General features: G+C 45.7%; 1 protein-coding gene across 10 annotated transcripts in view; it reads left to right on the forward strand.

Annotated features, from left to right (window-relative positions):
- Positions 1-19,388, forward strand: part of scn5lab (sodium channel, voltage gated, type V-like, alpha b) — a 469,981-nt gene that overhangs the window by 177,767 nt on the left and 272,826 nt on the right. For 9 of the 10 annotated variants that reach the window (XM_087987589.1, XM_087987592.1, XM_087987588.1 and 6 more), the window contains 2 exons: positions 586-822; positions 12,275-12,338. In XM_087987589.1, the coding sequence (XP_087843715.1) occupies positions 586-822; positions 12,275-12,338 (301 nt within the window). The remainder of the gene's footprint in view (positions 1-585; positions 823-12,274; positions 12,339-19,388) is intronic. The other variant, XM_087987595.1, reaches the window with a different exon arrangement.

Below are 19,388 nucleotides of genomic sequence, written 5' to 3' on the forward strand. Positions count from 1 at the left end.
TGGGTTCGGGGTTACAGGATGAGGGACATTTGGAGGAAAGGGCATGGGGTGGCTATCTGAGTCACCCCCTCCCCCCCACCCCATCTCTGATTAGCCCCGGAATCCCCCTTTCTAGCCCCAGCCAAACCTAGCAGGCGGTGGGGGTTGGGGTGGGGGTGGGGGTGGGGGTGGAATGGGGTCACCCTGGTTTCTGAGTCAGGGAATTAGCCGCAACCTCACAGCAGGTGGGCTGAGGTGGGCTTGATGATGCCCTTAAGGAGCCAGTAACGGATTACTTGAGGCTCTTAACTGGCAGAGATGACAGCCCCTGGACCTCCATGCTCACAAATAACTTGGTGAGATGGCGAGAAGGGGGTGAATATCTTGTCGGGGGTGGTGTGTTGGGGGGGGAGGGGTGGAAATCACACCCGTTGCTATGTAAATAAAATGTGAGCTTTTCCATTCTTACCTCTCTTTTTGAAAACAGTGTCTGTCACAATGTAGTGGAAAGAAATACTGCATCATCAATCAGTTTGAGTTAATTTCCTGATAACGTTGACTGCGTGCTATCTCCATCGAGCTAAATATTCTAATATTTCCTTGCAGGCTTAAAAACCATTGTAGGCGCATTGATACAATCCGTGAGGAAGCTAGCCGATGTCATGATTCTGACTGTGTTCTGCTTAAGTGTCTTTGCACTCATTGGTCTTCAGCTTTTCATGGGGAACTTGCGTCACAAATGTGTGCGAGACTGGCGAATATTTGGCGAGACCGTGATTAATGAGACAGGGGAGTACGTTTGGCCATGGAATGAACCCTTCGAAGAATTTATTAACAATAAAGGTAAGCCAGAGATGTCAAAGCTGTTTACGGTGTGATCAAGATCCATATGAGATGTCTAAGATCAGGGGAAAGCCAATCAGCTCCTTGACACGTTTTGTCGCACAGTTGAGAACGTTTTTTTAGAAACGATTCTTTCACAGGATGAGGGGGCCACTGACCAGGCCGGCTAATTACCCAGAGGGCAGTTAGAGTCACCCACATTGCTGTGGGTCTCGAGTTGCATGTAGGCCAGACTAGGTAAGGATGGCAGTTTCCTTCCCTAAAGGACATTAGTGAGCCAGATGGGCTTTTCCCAGTAATCGACAATGATTTCATGATCATCAGTAGATGTTTAATTCCAGATTTTTATTGAATTCAAATTCCACCATCTGCCAAGGCAGGATTTGACACTGGGTTCCAGGGAACATTACCTGGGTGTCTGAATTAACAGTCCTGCAATAATGCCACGAAGCCATGGCCTCCCATATGGTTGATTTTGACAAGATCATATGCTATAGGTGCAGAATTAGATCATTCTGCTTATTCAGATGGAATGGTGGCTCAGTGGTCAGCACTGCTGCCTCACAACTCCAGGGACCTGGGTTCAATTCCAGCCTTGGGCGACTGTCTGTGTGGAGTTTGTACACTCTCCCCGTGTCTGTGTGGGTTTCATCCTACAGTCCAACGATGTACACGTTAGGTGGATTCAGCATAGTAGGTGTGAGGTTAGAAGGAAAGGGTAGGGTGCCGGGTCTGGGTGCGATGCTCTTTGGAAGGTCGGTGTGGACTTGATGGGCTGAATGGCCTGCTTCCACACTGTAGGGATTCCATGATTAAGTCTGTCCTGCCATTCAATGAGACCACTGATGATCAATTCCCCCAACCATTGATTCCCTTCCTGATTAAATATCTACATGACTGACTCTTAACTGCCCTCTGGGCAACAAGCACTGGGCCAGGTGGTGATACCCACATTCCGTGAATGAATAAAATACATCTCTTCTCCAGATCCAAAAGGAGTTGGTAAATGGTTTTTATACTTTTGACAGAGTTGTGCAAAGAGGTTGTTAATGGTGCAGAAAGAGAAAAGGGGATGTGAAACGGGAGTAAATTGAAATGTGAAAGGGTCGTCTCTACTCAGAGCAAGGTAAACGATGTTTGCGTCTTGCTTAATCATCGACTCTGGAACCTTTGGTTCAAAATCCACCAGAGCCCCCACTCCAAACCCAAGTCCTCGTGACGAGGAGACATTGCACGTGTCCAAATTTGCCAAGGGGCAAGGCCGAAGTTTGGAGGATGCCGCACAGTTTCTGTCTTAACTAGGCAAAGAATGATTGAATACATTTGGATTGTCCTTCCCTCTAGCCTACTCCTCTTCCCCATGCTCCCCCCCACCCCCTCCACCCACAACCTAATCCTAATGAACATATGGGTTATCTGGTTACTTCATCCAAATATTGATATTGCTAAAGCAAACAGACGCTTGAGTAAAATTAAATTTCATGTTTACAGAGGATTTTCTTGCAGCAACCGCAAGGTAAGCTAAGCAGCAGTCAATGATATCTGAATGCTGTATTCTGGGCCCTCTTCCCAATATCTTTTGAGTACAGTGCGCGCCTGTTCCTAGCACAGGAGGGCAATAAAGACAGTGTCACCAAAGGTGCTTCACCCAGTGAAGCCGCCCTTGCTGTGGCCCATGTACTGCAAGTTTTTGCTACCTTATGTTGGGCCGTGTACGTCAAGAGGCCATCGGTTCCTGAAGATATTCACTCGTGTTAAATCATATTGTAAGACTGTAAGGTGTAGGAGCAGAATATAGTCCATTCAGCCCACCGAGGCGGAAGTAGGTACTGCAGATGTTGGAGATTAGAGTCAAAATTAGAGCGGTGCTGGAAAAGCACAGCAGATCAGGCAGCATCCGAGGAGCAGGAAAATCGATGTTTCAGGCAAAGCCCTCCATTAGGAATTCCTGATGAAGGGCTTTTGCGCATAACGTCGACTTTCATTCAGCCCATGGAGTCTGCTCCACCATCCAATCAGATCATGGCTGGTCAGGTAACCCTCAACTCCGCTTTCCTGCCTTTTCCGCAGAACTCTTCATTCCATTTCCTTATTAAAAATCTGAATCTCTGCCTTAATAACCCAACCACGGCAACCCATCTGTTGTAAAGAATTCCACAGTTTCACTACCATCTGGGAGAAGAAATGCCTTCTCATCTCAGTCTTAAGTGAGCAACCCCTTATTCTGAGATTCTGTCTTCTGGTCCTGAGCTCTCTTCCAAGGGAAAACAACCTTTCTCATCGACCCTGTCAAGTCCCCTAAGAATCTGGTGTGTTTTAATAAAGTTGCCTGTCATTCCTTTGTATTCCAATGAGTACAGGTCCAATCTACTCATAGTCATCTGCTTTGTAAAACAATCCCTTCATACCTAGTATCAGCAAAGTGAACCTGTTTGGGTGGCTTTTAACCTTTCCTTAAATAGAGGAACCTGAATATTTTGACAAGTGCTTTGTGTATTTCAAGCAAACATGCCCATCTTCCCCACCAACCCCACTTTTATACTCCATTTCCTTTGAAATAAAGACCAATATTTCCTGCTGAACTTGGATGCTAGCTTTTTGTGATTCATTTCCTATCTTCCAGTGTTTTCCCAAATAGTATTGCTCCACACACCCCCAACTCCACCACTCTTCCTCCCTGGCTCTGTCTCCCTTCATCTTCGATATTCTTAGTAGTGAAAAAAAAACACTCAAAGACAATAGCAAAACAACGCAATGATTCTGATGCAGAGGTTATGCTGCAGTTATACAAAATGCTGGTTAGACCCCACTTGGAGTATTGTGAGCAGATCTCGGCACTATACCTCAGGAAGGAAACATTAGCCTCGGGAGGGAGTACAGTGTAGGTTTACAAGAATGACACCTGGTCTCCAGGGGTTAAGGTTTGAGGAGCAATTCTACAAATTAGGCATTCCTTCTCCAGAATTGAGAAGTTTAAGGTCAAGGTCTTCAAGATATTAACAGGAAAAACCAGGGTAGATAAGCTTTAGCTATTTCCACGGTTTGGAGATTCTAGAATTCCTGACCCCATTACAGCCTTGGTTCGAACATGGATGAAAGAGCTGAATTCCAGAGGTAGGGTGAGAGTGATTGCCTTTGAAATCAAGGCCACATTCAATTGAGTGTGGAATCAAGGAGCCCTAGCTAAACTGAAATCAGTGGGTATCAGGGGACAAACTGTTGGTGTTCTACCTGGCAGATAGGAAGGTGGTTGTGGTTGTTGGAGATCAGTCATCTCAGCTCCTGGCCATCTCTGCAGGAGTTCCTCAGGGTAGTGACCTAGGCCCAAACGTCTTCAGCTGCTTCATCAACGACCTTCCCTCCATCGTAAGGTCAGAAGTGGGGATGTTCACTGATGATTGCACATTGTTCAACACCATTCACGACTCCTCAGACACAGAAACAGTCCATGATGAAATGCAACAAGGTTTGGGCTGACAAGTGGCATGTAACATTTATAGAACATAGAACATAGAATGCCACACAAATGCCAGGCAATAAACCTCTTCAATAAGAGACAATCTAATCACCACCACGTGACATTAATTGGTGCTACCACCACTGGATCCCCCATTACCAACATCCTGGGGGTTACTATTGACCAGAAACGGGACCGGACTCAACCACGTTAATACAATGGCTACAAGAGCAGGTCAGAGGCTAGGAATACTGTGGCTAGTAACTCACCTCCTGACTCCCCAAAGCCTGTCCATCACCTACAAGTCAGGAGTGTGAAGGAACGCCCCCCCCACTTGCCTGGATGGTTGCAGCTCTGACAACACTCAAGAAGCTTGACACCATCCAGGACAAAGCAGCACCCGCTTGATTAGCCCAAGTATCTACTGTCTCCATCTCTTGTGCTCAGTAGAAACAGTGTATACATGTAGAGGATCCTTTAACTGAACATCTAAAACCCAATAAGCTCTGAAATAGGAAGGTTTTGTTTGTGAAGTTTTTTTCTCATTAACAAGGTTGTTCGGCGAGCAGACAGTTAACCCAAGTCGACACCCACTCGATTTATGTTACTCAGATGCGACGTGGGGGGGGTTAATGGCCAAGCATGTTCTTACTTAGAAGTCTGCTTCTCCGCTAAGATGGTTAAAAATTTCACCATTAAACTGTCACTTATCCTGAAAACCGAAAAATTCCGAATTCAGAAAAACAATTGGTCCCGAGCGTGTCGGATAAAGCATCTTTTACATGTACTATCCAAAAAATGCACCACAGAAATTCAACCAAATATCCTTAAACAGAACCTTCCAAACCCACAACCACTCCCATCGAGAAGGACATAGGCAATGGATATATGGAACACCATCACCTGCAAATTCCCCTCCAAACTCATCACCATCCTGATGTAGAAATCTGTCGCCGTTCCTTCACTGCCTCTGGGTAAAAATCCTGGAATTCCCTCCCTAACAGCATGGTGGGTCAATCGACAGTGCATGGACTGAAGTGGTTTAAGCATGCAGCTCACTATAACCTTCTCAAAGGCAACTAGGGTTGGGCAGTAAATGCTGACCAGCCAGCAGTGTCCACAAGTGAATTAAAAAAACGTTGGCACTTCGGAAGGCGAATGCGATGCATATTTTTTTGAGAGGGTTGGAATCTATGAGCAGAGATGTACTGCTGAGGCTTTGTAAGGCTCTGGTCAAAGTGCACTTGGAATATTGTGAGCAGAACATCCAGAGGGTGATCCTGAGATTGAAGGGATTGTCACATGAGGAACAGTTGAGGACTTGGATCTATATTTGATGGAGCTTAGAAGGATTGGGGGAGGGGGGTGTTCTGAATACTGAGTGGATAGAGTGGATGTGGACAAGATGTTTCCCCAATAGAAGAGACGAGGACCTGAGGGCACATCCTCAGCGTGACCCTTTGGAATTGAGATGAGGAGGAATTGGAATTCTTTGTCACAGAGGGCTGTAGGGGCCAAGTCATTTAACACAGAGATAGATACGTTCTTGATTAGCAAAGGGATCAAGGGTTATGGGGAGAAAGCAGGAGAAGGGGGTTGAGAAACTTATCAGCCATGATAGAATGGCAGACCAGACTCGATGGGCCGAATGGTTGAATCTTTGCTACTACATCGAATGGTCTTGCAAAAAGTTATACTGCAGGAGAAAAGGAGACCATTGGTTAACAAATCACCTCTGAATGGCCAAGGAGATGCTGTTGTCACGGAGAATAAATTGCTCTGATTGTATGAAATTTGAAATTCTTGCATTTGTCCTGAAAAAGGAAGTGAATAAAAATGACAAAGCAGCTTGGTTTTCAGAAGGTTTTTGCTCATTCCTCTCTCCATTAGAAGTTCTTCCCAGTTGCCTGTGCTATTTTCAGTCACCCTCTCAACACAATAGGATCTTTGGCACCCTTTACTGACATTTCAAACATTGTAACAGCGTTGCATCGGCATTCCCGGAGACCTTCAATTAAAGACTGTTGGGGGGGAGTCGAGGGTAGGGATGTTGGGAAGAAGAATGGGGGATGGGATGGCTGAGGTCTGCCAAGCTGAGGATTGACTGACTGCAGGAAGGGGGCATTGAATGACCTTGTCAAGGGCATTGGCCTCAGAAGGTGATGGATATTCCAATACCTTGTCATGCAGATAGTCTGATTCTCCTGAGCTTCTACACTGGCCCACTCACCTCCCATTCATTACAGGCGGAGTGATCTACATCCTGCTTGGTGTAGTGTCTAGCGTGTAACATGCTCAAAAGGTTGGTTAGTTGTGTCTTCCTGTGCAAGGGGAGGAAACATCTTTGGAAGTCCCATAACCACAGTTGTTTTAAAATATTTGTGCCCTTTGGGTGACTGATTCAGCTTCAAATCTGGTTGCAATAAATCATGACACAGAACCTGATTCTGAAAGGAAATCAGAATATCAAATGAAACTAAGTAATCACCATATTTCTTATTGCTGTTGACCACAGAGGTCACAACAACGTGTGCACGAGATGTATCTGCCTGTGAATGTATCTATGCATGTGCTTGTGTGTGTGTGTGTTTGTATCTGCGTGTGTGTGGGCGTGTGTGTGTGCGTGTATGTATGTGTGCGTGTGTGTATCTGTGTGTATCTGCATGTGCGTGTGTGTCTTAGTGTGTGTGTGTGTTTGTATCTGCGTGTGTGTGTGTGCATGTGTGTGTGTGTGTGACTTAGTGTGTGAGTGTGTGTGTATATCTATCTGATTGTGTGTGTGCATGTGTGTGTGTCTGTGTGAGTGTATCTGTGAGTCTGTGTGTGTGTGTGTGTGCGCGTGTGTATATCTGTGTGTGTCTGCCCATGCATGTGTATGTGTGTGTGTCTGTGTATCTGTGTGCATGTCTTTATGTGTGTGAGTGTGTGTGTCTGTGTGTCAGTCAGTGTGTATGTGTGTCTGTCTGTGTGTGTTTCTGTGTATCTCTGTGTGTGTCTGTATATCTGTGTGTGTGTATGTGTGCGCGTTTATATGAAAAAGAACAGAAATAGTTGATTCTGGTCCAGAGTGGGCCTGTGATTTATAGCCTGACAAGTGACAATGGCCAAGTGAAAATCCTAACACGCCAACATTAGCCAACACAAATTTCTCATGTAGGGAATGTCAAAAAACAAATCAAATCGCACTTCATTTTTAAAAAAAACATTCTGGAACAGCAATCCAGCTTGCTAAAGGGAATTGATTTCAGCTGAATAATTGCAGAAGAATGTGACTTTAATCAGAGTATAAAAATAAATGCACTGATCCACACTGACTGACAACAGTTGATGCATACTCATCCATCGGCAAAGCTGTGCGATAAATCAATGGATTATGGCTTAAATTGAAGCCTTATCAAAATGCCCCTAATCTGTTTCCATAGCTGATTGTGTCTTACATATGCTCCCTGTGGACAGGTATCACACTATTCTGATTATCCCAATATTGTCAAATACTGTCAATCTTATCCGGATTTTCACTGATAAAAGCCTGTGTGTTCAAGGGTAAAAGCAGGGTGGCACGGTGGCTCACAGCACTAGGAACTTGGTTCAATTCTCACCTTTGGATGACTGTCTGTGTGGAGTTTGCACATTCTCCCCATGTCTGTGTGGGTTTCCTGCGGGTGCTCTGATTTCCTCCCACAGTCCAAAGATGTGTAGGCTGGGTGGACTGGTTAAGCTTACTTGTCTGTAGTGTGCAGGCTAGGTGGGTTAGTCATGGGAAATGCAGGGTTACAGGGAGTGGGTCTGGGTGGTATGATCCTTAGAGGGTTGGTGTGGGCTGAATGACCTGCTTCCACACTGTATAGATTGTATGAAATGCTTGTGCAGTGGTTCTCTTACCCAGTTCTTTGGTGATGGTCTGTCTTTAATGCAGTGGCCGAGTGAGCTGTGCAGGTGACAATGTATTTGACTCAGCAAACACTGAAACCACTGGGAATACAGTCAGCACTGTCAGAAAGGGGAAACTGGAATGGCTATTGTGTCTAAACAATACACCCCACTGTTCATTTGAAGCAAGATGGGGGTGAAGCCCCTTGAGTAGATCAGCAAGCCATTTTAGCAAAGATTGAAATTCCTTAGCATTAAATCTTGACTGGGACAGTAATATGACCTTAACTCACTGCTGACCATTCCCAAAGTTTTCTTCAGCGAACCGTTACAGGTGGGATTGGGGTTAGCCTTTCAGGTGCTTTCGCTCAGGATAGCTTCTGTGATTTTACAGTTTGATTATGGGTCCCATAGCAGGTCAAGGGCAGCTCTCGCTGCCTCTTCTACTGTACATTCAGAAGTCACGACATAGTTTGGGACTGGAGTCAGAAGCTGGGCCAGTGAGAATGTTCCAGAAGACTGTCCATGGTCTGATGAAAAGGCTTGATTGATTCAGTGACCTTTTTTAGCACTACAGGATGCTTATGACATAGAATTAGGCCATTCGACCCCCTGTGTTTATGCTGGCTCTCTGCAAGATGCTCAGTGAATGCCACTTATTCTGCTTTGCTTGACACTGGGATTAAATGGTCTGAAGGGCAGTGAACAGGTCAAAGCCCTGGGATGGTCACATCTGATTCAAGGAAGGAATGATAGTGCGCACACATGCGCGTGCGCACATACATACACACACACACATACACAGACACATGCGTGCACACACACACATACATGCGTGCACACACACACACACATACACAGACAGACATACACAGACACATGTGTGCACACACACAGACACATGCGTGCATGCACACACAGACATACAGACACATGCGTGCACACACAGACATACACTGACACACGCGTGCACACATAGACATACACACACATGTGTGCACACACAGACACTTGTGTGCGCACACACACAATCATGCACGCACACAGACACATGCGTGCACACACAGACATACGCAGACACATGTGTGCACACACAGACACTTGTGTGCGCACACACACAATCATGCACGCACACAGACACATGCGTGCACACACAGACATACGCAGACACATGTGTGCACACACAGACACTTGCGTGCGCACACACAATCATGCACGCACACTGACATATGCGTGCACACACACACACACAGACATACACAGACACATGCGTGCACACACACAGACAAAGACTCATGTATGCACAAACACAGACATACACAGACACATGTGCACATACACAGACATACACAGACACATGCATGTACACACACACACAGACACATGCGTGCACACACACACACACACAGGCACACAGGTATGCACAGACACATGTGTGCACATGTGGCAGGATCATTCGGAACATTGTTATATAGAGGGATCTTGAGGTGTAAGTCCATAGCTCCCTGAAAGTGGCACCACAAGTGGATAAGGTGGTGAAGAGGGCATACAGCATGCTGGCCTTCATCGATTGGGGGCATTGAGTACAAAAGTTGGCAAGTCATATTGTAGCTGTGTAAAAATGGACTTAGGCCACATTTGGAGTATTTATGCGCCGTTCTGGTCCCCACACCGCAGGAAGGATGTGGAGGTTTTGGAGAGAGTACTAAAGGGGTTTACCAGAATGTTGCCGAGATTGAAGTGTATTAGTTATAAGGAGAGGTTGGCCAAACTTGGATTGTTTTCACTCGAGAGTCAGAGGCTGAGGGGTGATCTGATAGGGGTATATAAGTTTGAGGGGCATGGACATGGTGGGTAATCAGATTCTCAAAGTGGAGATGTCAGCTGTTAGGGGACATAGGGTTAATGTGAGGGGGAGAGTTTAAAGGAGATGTGAGAAGATAGTGGTAGGTGCCTGGAACGTGCTACTGTGGGAGGTGGAAGAAGCAGCTATGACAGCAACATTGGAGAGACATTTAGACAGACCTATGAACAGACAGGGAATAGAGGGATACAGACTTTGTGCAGGCAGATGGGATGCGTTTTGAATGACATCATGGTCAGCACAGGCATAATGGGCTGAAGGGCCTGTTCCTGTGCTGTACTCCTCTGTCTTCTATGATTTATCATCCGAGTGTGGAGGTGCCGGTGTTGAACTGGGTTGGACAAAGTCAAAAATCACTCCACACCAGGTTATACTCCAGCAGGTTCATTTCAAACCACAAGCTTCTGGAACCCCTGCTTCTCCCTCAGGCTCTGAAAGATTGCGGTTTCAAATCAACCTGTCGGACTATAACCCAGTGTCGTGTGATTTTTGACTTTATCACCTTAGCATCTACAGGTACGATGATTCCAAAGCTGCAAGCTGAATTCAGTTTGAGATGCAAATGACTTTACAAATAGTAGAATTCTCATTTCCAGATGTATAATAGGACAGTCTGACCCATTGTCCACCATCTTACAGCCTCACCAAAGCTGACAGTGGGTTCCTTTATATCATTACACAACTCTGCATTCATTTTGAAAATAGCTACTGCTCTCCCTATCCCTGTAACCTCCTCCTGCCCCTACAACATTCCCCATCATTATAACCTCTTCCAGTTCTTACAAGCCATCTCAGTAGCCTTCTCCAACCCCCAGAACCCCTCTATCTCTGTAACCTCCTCCAACCCCCAGAATCCCTCTATCTCTGTAACCTCCTCCAACCCCCAGAACCCCTCTATCACAATAACCTCCTCCAACCCCCAGAACCCCTCTATCAAGTAACCTCCTCCAACCCCCAGAACCCCTCTATCACAGTAACCTCCTCCAACCCCCAGAACCCCTCTATCACAGTAACCTCCTCCAACCCGCAGAACTCCTCTATCTCTGTAACCTCCTCCAACCCCCAGAACCCCTCTATCACAGTAACCTCCTCCAACCCCCAGAACCCCTCTATCACAGTAACCTCCTCCAACCCCCAGAACCCCTCTATCTCTGTAACCTCCTCCAACCCCCAGAACCCCTCTATCACAGTAACCTCCTCCAACCCCCAGAACCCCTCTATCACAGTAACCTCCTCCAACCCCCAGAACTCCTCTATCACAGTAACCTCCTCCAACCCCCAGAACCCCTCTATCACAGTAATCTCCTCCAACCCCAGAACCCCTCTATCACAGTAATCTCCTCCAACCCCCAGAACCCCTCTATCTCTGTAAATTCTCCATCATTACAATCCTCTGTATCTTTGTAGTCTCTTCCAGCCCCCACAACCCCTCTTCTCTGCAACATCCTCTAGCCCCAATAATCTTCCATCTCTGTAGCCTCTTACAGCCCCTACAAATCCCTATCTCTGTAACCTCCTCCAGTCTCTACAACATTCAACCACCTCAGTAACGTCTCCATCCCTCCAATCCTCCCCATTGTTCCTCCTCCAGGTATACAGTGCTCCCTTTGCCTTCACCATCTTTAATGCTCCAAAGCAATTGCATTCTCCAAACAACTGGCCTGTAGTGACTCACTGATTTTAATTGCCACACTGTTGGCCACTGTTCTCTTCAGCTGTCCTCTGCACTTCCCAGTTCCACCTCTCTACCTCTTCCTCCTCCTCCTCTTAAGTAGTTTCTTAAAATTTATGTCTATGACCCAGGTATTGGCCACTGTCCTGTTACCTGCTTATGTGGCTCAGTGTGAACGTCTGTCTCATAGCACTTCCCTGAGGCATTGAATGATGGGATAGGTGCTGTATAAATGCAAGTTCTCATTGTTGTTGCTATGATCAGTCCAAACCGGTGCCCGACAAACAAAATAAATAAAATGCAATTTATTTGATTTAAGTTTAATGTTGATCTCGCTCTCTGTGCACCATTTCTGCAGCTTGAACATTATATTCCTCACTCTGTTCTATTACCCTCATGCGCTTTGTATAGTGTGATCTGCCTGCATTGTATACAAAACAAAACTTTTCACTGTACCGAGGTACATGTGGCAACAATAAATCAAATCAAATCAAATAAAGGTTTAGATCATATATATATATATTTTGCTTGCTGGGGGGGCCAAGATAAATTATAAACTAATACTGCTTTCAATTTTGTTTTCATTCAGAAAACCACTTGTATCTCGAGGGCAAGAAGGATGCCTTACTTTGTGGAAACAACACAGATGCTGGGTGAGTGCAATAATTACACTGTCTTCTGAGATTTATACACCAGACAATATCCAGGCCATTGCTGGTCCCAATTACCTCTTCATGTTTCAATGGTCTGTGTAATGGTCTATTTTCTCTGAGAGGGTGGTCCCTTTAAAGTCCTGTGTCCACACCTGAGCAGATAGCGTTTATTACAGAGCATGGCCCGTGCATTTCCTTGCAGGCTGATGCCTGTCTCGCTTGTCTTTGTCAGTCATGATGTAGATTATAAAAGCAGGGACATTACGTTGGAGCTGTACAGAACTTTTATTTGGTCACAGCTGGAGGACTGTGCGCGGTTTTGGTCAGCACACGAGAGGAAGGATGTGATTGCACTGGAAGGGGTGCAGAGGAGATTCACCAGGACGTTGCCTGGGGCAGAGTGATGAAGAGAGGCAGGAGAAGCTTGGGTTGTTTTCTATGGAGCAGAGAAGGTTGTTAGGGGAGGGGGGGACATGATCGAGGTGTGTAAGATTATGAGGCACATGGACATGGTGGATGGAAAGCAGCTGTTCCACACAGTCAAATGGTCAATAACAAAGGAGCAAATTTTAGTGTGAAAGGCAGGAGGTTTAGCGGGCATTGGAGAGAATGCCTTTTCACCAGAGAGTGGTGGGGGGATCTGGAATGCACTGCCTGGGAGTGAAGAAACATTACAACTTTTAAAAAGTCCTTGGAAAAGCACTTGAAATGTCATAACAAATAGCTATGGGCCTAGTGTGGGAAATTAGGAATCAAACTGTCAGTTGATTGACTTTGGAAATCCAGCCATTAGTTTGAAAAGTAGAGAAACAAAGAACAAAGAGCGATACAGCACAGGAACAGTCCCTTCGGCCCTCCAAGCCTGCACTGACACATTTTGCATACTAAAACTGTCTTCACTTCCAGGATCCATATCCCTCTATTCCCTTCCTATTCATGTATTCATCCAGGTGCTTCTTGAATGCTTCCACCTCTGTCAGCGTGTTCCAGGCACTCACCACCCTTTGTGTGAAAAATCTGCCTCACACATCTCTTTTAAACTCCAACTCCCCCTCCTCCCCCGCAACTCGATGAACCTGTGCCCCCTGGTGATTGACCCTCCCATTCTGGAAAAAAGCCTCATACTTTCCACTCTATCCCTGCCATACACAATCTTATAAACTTCTATCAGGTCACCCCTCAAGTTCCTGTGTTCCGGTGAAAACAAACCCGGTCTATTTAACCTTGCTTCATATCTTAAATCCCCCAGACAAGTCTACACCCTAGTAAACCTTTTCTGTACACTCTCCAAAGCATCTACATTTGACTGGACAAAGTTCTTCTTTTTTTGTGCAACGCTTTGACCAGGGTATGCATCGCTGGCTGGCCAGCACTTATTGCCCATCCCTAATTGCCCCATGGGGAGATGGTGGTGAGCTGCCTCTGGGTTCTGTTGCATTCCATGCGGCTGATCGATTTTCCTGATGTGAGTACCTGCGGCTCTCAAATAAAACCAGTTGTCCAATCAATCTCTCCGGTCTCCAGTTGTCAACTGGTTCCAGTTCGGCTGCCTTTCCTCCCAGACTCATGTGAACAAATGAGTCCCATTCATTGTGAGTGAATTGAGATGTTACTGCCATTGTACAATGGAAAGAGTGCTGCAGCCACTTTAAAATTCTTAGCCTCTAAAATCCTTCCATCACTCAGAAAGGCAGGGATTTCTGATTATTTTGAAGCACTAAATTCAATTACCCTCATCAGCTTGTAATATAAACCAAAAATGAATGAGCGAGGCCCCTATTCAGTTGCAGTATAAGCTGACTTCATGTAGGTTTTGTGAAATACATACCCTCTTACCAGATATCAGGGCTTCAGTTGGGAATCTGTAGCGTCCTGATGAGAAACAGAACTGAATGTTTCATAAAATACAATGGCTGCAAGCGCAGGGCGGGCACATAGACTGAAGCGGTTCAAGTTGGCAGTTCACCACCATCTTCTCAAGGGCAACTAGGGATGGACAATAAATGCTGGTCCAGCCAGCGACACCCTCAACCCAGGAGTGAACAGTAAAAGGCAATGGATCCTGCACCTTCCAACACCCCAATGCCTGTCCACCATCTCCAAGGCAGGAGTGTGATGGAATACTCCCCAGTTGCCTGGATGGGTGCAGCCCCAACAACACTCAAGAGGTTTTACACCATCCAGGACAACGTAACCTGCTGGATTAGCACTAACATCCACAAGCAGTCATTCCCCCTGCCACCAACGCTCAGTAGCAGCAGTGTGTACTATCGACAAGATGCACTGCAGAAATTCACCAAAGGATCCTTAGACACCACCATCCAAATCCATGACCACTTCCATCTAGAAGGATAAGGGCAGCAGATAGATGGAAACACCACCCCCTGCAAGTTCCAAGCCAATCTCCTTTTCTTTGTTGATTCATGAGATATGGGTGTTATTGTCCAGGCAAGCATTTTCTGCCCATTCTTAGCTGCCCAGAGGGCAGTTAAGAGTCAACCACATTGCTGTGGGTCTGGAGTCTGACCAGGGATTTCCTTTCCTTGAACACAATGGGGTTTTTTTTGCAACAATCACCAATGGTCACATAATTTTTATTCCAGGTTTTATTGAATTCAAATTTCACTGTTTGCTGAGGTGGGATTTGAACCCTTGCCCCTGGAACATTATCCTGGTATTCTGCATTATTAGGAGAAAGTGAGGACTGCAGATGCTGGAGATCAGAGCTGAAAAATGTGTTGCTGGAAAAGCGCAGCAGGTCAGGCAGCATCCAAGGAGCAGGAGAATCGACGTTTCGGGCAGAAGGGCTCATGCCCGAAACGTCGATTCTCCTGCTCCTTGGATGCTGCCTGACCTGCTGCGCTTTTCCAGCAACACGTTTTTCAATTCTGCATTATTAGTTCATTCACATGGTCATTCTGCCACTGCCTCCCTCAGATGTATATTGGTGTTCCTTCAGTGTCACTGGGTCAAAATCCTGGAACTCCCTCAGAAACAGGGTTAATAGTTATTGACATTAATAACTTACAACACATGGACTGCAGCGGTTCGAGAAGGCAGCTCACCACCACCTTCTCAAGGGTAACCACAGCAATGGGCCCAGCCTGGGTCGCCCATATCCCAGGAAAGAATAAAAAACAAACTGGCAGTATTTGAGCTGATCAGATTCAGTGAGGCATCTAACATGTGAGAATATTAATTGACCATTGGTTGATGTGACGTTGTTCGGAATAGGGACTGAGGCCTACAGGTTGTGGTTTGCAATCCTCATCATTGATGAAGTATTTCTCCATCTCTCTCTGCCTCTGTTTGTGGGAAATGGTGGTGGTTTCTCCTCATAAATGCTCTATCTGACCAGGGAAGGGTTGAACAGACTTCACATATACTAATTTTCCCAAGCAGCAGCTGCCTTCGTTGGTGTTGCCATGGCGATGACAGCTACCTTCATCCATGCAGTGATTATGGGCTACTTAAGCTGTCTGCACTATGGAGAAAAATAAACAGATTCTTATCGTGGCCACCTCAGTTTGCCTTTTTTGTGTTGGAAAAGATTTTAGTTACTTGAGTTTTGATTCCTATGATGATACTTTGCTGCTTTTTAAGGAGCTGAGCCAGAAAACTTTTTTTTAAAGACTGTTTTATATTGTTAATTGTAAGCCTACTCCACCAATCTCATAGCTGGTCTACGAGGGTCTTTGACTCCACGTGCCTGAGCTCCAAGTGCCATTGATAGCAATAAGCAAACTATCACTCTCAGTCTAGAAAGTTCCAGCCTCCACTGGGGATGAGATTGTCACCACCTCCTCTGGGAGAAAGTGCTTCCTCCTCACTCGAATCATGTGTCTTTTTGTCCTGGGTTTCCCCATTGAAGGATGTGGTTTCTTTGCCTCTTCTCTATCCTGATGTGGGTTTATATCCAGTAAGGTGTTTTTACCTGAGGCAACACTGCTCATGTCTTCTCTCACAACATAAGGAACTGGGGATGGATATTTATTGAAAATTCCACAAAGATGTTTATTGTAATTGCCTGTTAAATGCAAGCATTATATTCCTCAGACCCGTAAGTGTCTGGGCTGATATTATGTTATGAGGTTACAGCAGGAGTATGCTCCTAGCAAAATATCATGACACAAATAATTATAGAATTCCCTATAGTGGAGTTAGAGGCCATTTGGCCCATCAAGTCTGCACCAACCCTCTGAAGAGAATCATAGAATCCCTATGGTGTGGAAGCAGGCCTTTTGGCCCATTAAGTCCACACCAGCTCTCCAAAGAGCATCCTACCCCCAGATCCACACCTACCCCACTAACCCTGCATTTCCCATGGCTAATCCATCTAGCCTAAACATTCCTCGACACGATGTGTGATTTAGCCTGGCCAATCCACCTGACCTGCACATCTTTGGATTGTGGGAGGAAACCGGAGCACCCGGAGGAAATCCACACAGACACGGGGAGAATGTGCAAAGTCCATAGAGACAGTCGCCCGAGGCAGGAATTGAACCCTGGTGCCTGGTGCTGTGAGGCAGCAGTGCTAACTACAGAGCTGCTGTATGTCCTGTGAATCCTACTGTTTTTCTGTAACTCCACATTTGCCACAGTTTACCCACCTATCTTGCTCACTGTGGGGAAGTTCAGCATGGCCAATCCACCTAACGGTAACATGTTTGGACTGTGAGATTTTTATACCCTCAGGTATAAAATGCTAAGATAGAGCGATGATACAATGAGTATGTCTCTTAGAGTAATGTTGATATACTGACCATGAAACATGACCCAACATTTTCCTTTCACAAATCACCTAAATCATCCCTCAACCCAACTGTCTCCTTAATGTCATCCTTTAAGCTCTAGGTTTGGTCTGCATCCACCCCTGCTACATCAACTCACCATGATGGAGGATGTAACGTAACATTGTAAGAAACAGGAGGGGGAGTAAGCCCACTGAGTCTCAGTAACATCCTTGAAAATTTTTTTCACACCCTTTCCCGGTAATTAAAATCCTCCCTACAGCAGGGTGATCAGAATTGTAGTCGAAGAGTGTGGTGCTGGAGAAGCACAGCAGATCAGGCAGCATCTGAGGAGCAGAAGAATAACATTTTGGGCATAAGCCCTTCATCAGGAATGATCAGAATTGTGCACAGTACTCCAAATGTGGCCTCACCAATGTCTTGTACATCTACAACATGACTCCTGTACTCGGTGCTCTAACCGATGAAGACAAGTGTGCCAAGAACCTCCTTCACCACCCTAGCTACCTGTGACACTGCTTTCACGGAATTGTGTGCCTGCAGCCCTCGGTATCTTCTCTTGACAGCACCACCCAGCGCTGTAACTGTGTAACTCCTGCCCTGGTTTGTCTTACCAAAATGCAACACCTTGCATTTATCTGCATTAAACTCCACCTGTCATTCTTCGGCCCACTGGCCCAGTTGACTGAGATCCCGTTTTACTCTGAGATAACCATTCTTCACTGTTGACTATACCATCAATTATGGTGTCATCTCTTGTGATGGTGAGGATCACAAATTGTTGGCCACGTGATATGGGCAAAGAATTGAGTGAATCCTGTAACAACTTCACAGAAATGAATCAGGGTTGAGGGAGGGGACTGGGGGTGAGCAATGTACTGAGCCAAAGCTGCACTGTGACAGTAGCTCAGTGAGACAACATGCTTCATAATAGCAGCTCATCAGTACATAGCGATCCGACTAAAACACTTCAAGTTCCCTTCTTTCAACAGAGCCTTCTTTTCTGTAATAGAACAGACACACAGGTATTAATGTTGAAGATTGATTAATTGAAAGTTTGTTTGACAAATACCTGGAATGGGTGGGTTATCTTCTAAGGAAAGGTTGGACAGGCTAGGTCTGTATTCACTGGAGTATGGAAGAGTAAGAGGCAACTGAGAGTTATCGTCATAGGGTTTTTACAGCACAGAAAAAGACCCTTGTGTCTGCACTGGTCACCAAGCATCTCTGTGTTCTAATCCCATTTCCCAAAACTTGATCCTAACCTTGTATGCTATGTCATTTAAAATTCTGGCTTCTGAAGAAGGGTTACTGGACCTGAAACATTAGCTCTGATTTCTCTCCACTGATGCTGCCAGACCTGCTGAGCTTTTCCCAGCAATTTGTTTGTAATTTCTAGTGTCCATTGTCATCGTTGTAACGAGGTCAGCAAAATGGACCTCATAGAATACGGGTTCCCTGATTGGGGCTGTTAACCTGGTCCAGTCAGGGAGTCCTGGCTGACAGATATAAACAGGAGTGTCAGGGGTTCTGCTCACTCTGAGAGCTGGCTCTGAGGGAGCTGGATCAGTGTCAAGGACTCTCCGTGTGTAAATGAAGGGGGAGTTAGTGATGGGATACTGACCTCTGTAGAGTTATTTCATTCAGCTAAATAGTTGTCAAATGTCTTGAGGGTTCCAGCCTCTCCTACATTTTTTGTCAGAAAGATCCAAGTGCCCATCACTGTCTGGGAGAAAGAAGATTTCCCCAAATCCCCTCTAAACCTCATGCTCCTTATTTTAAAATTATGCCTACTGGTTATCAATCCCTGGACTAAGGGGAAACATCTTCTCCCTATCTCACTGATCTACCTCCTTAGTATACCTCAGTCAGCTCACCCTCCAGCCTTCCCTGCTCTGAGGAAAACAGCCCCAAGCCTATCTAGTCTTTCTTCATAGCTGTCTCACTCCTGCCCAGGCAACACGCTGGTGAATCTCCTCACGGTTAGACTCTTGTCTGAAACATATCAGAACCTGAGGAGTCGTGAGAGCACAAGGAAAAGATATTACTTTTAGTGGGGGATTTTAGAATGAGTGGTCACAGTTGAAGAATAAGGAGATGAAGAGAATTTAATTTCTCACAGTGGGTCAAATGTTCTGTGGAACTTTCTCCTGACTCAACAATGGAAGCAGAATCTCTGAATATTTTTAAGACAAAGACAGATAGGTTCTCCAGAAACAAGGGGGTGCAAGGTTATCGTGAGTATGTAGAAGTATTGAATGACCAGATCAGCCATGACCTTATTGAAGGATAGAACCCA

This window comes from Chiloscyllium plagiosum, unplaced genomic scaffold (assembly GCF_037043375.1).
Source record: "Chiloscyllium plagiosum isolate Xiang-an unplaced genomic scaffold, Cpla_swu_hap1 HiC_scaffold_5, whole genome shotgun sequence".
In the NCBI taxonomy this organism is placed as follows: Eukaryota; Metazoa; Chordata; class Chondrichthyes; order Orectolobiformes; family Hemiscylliidae; genus Chiloscyllium; species Chiloscyllium plagiosum.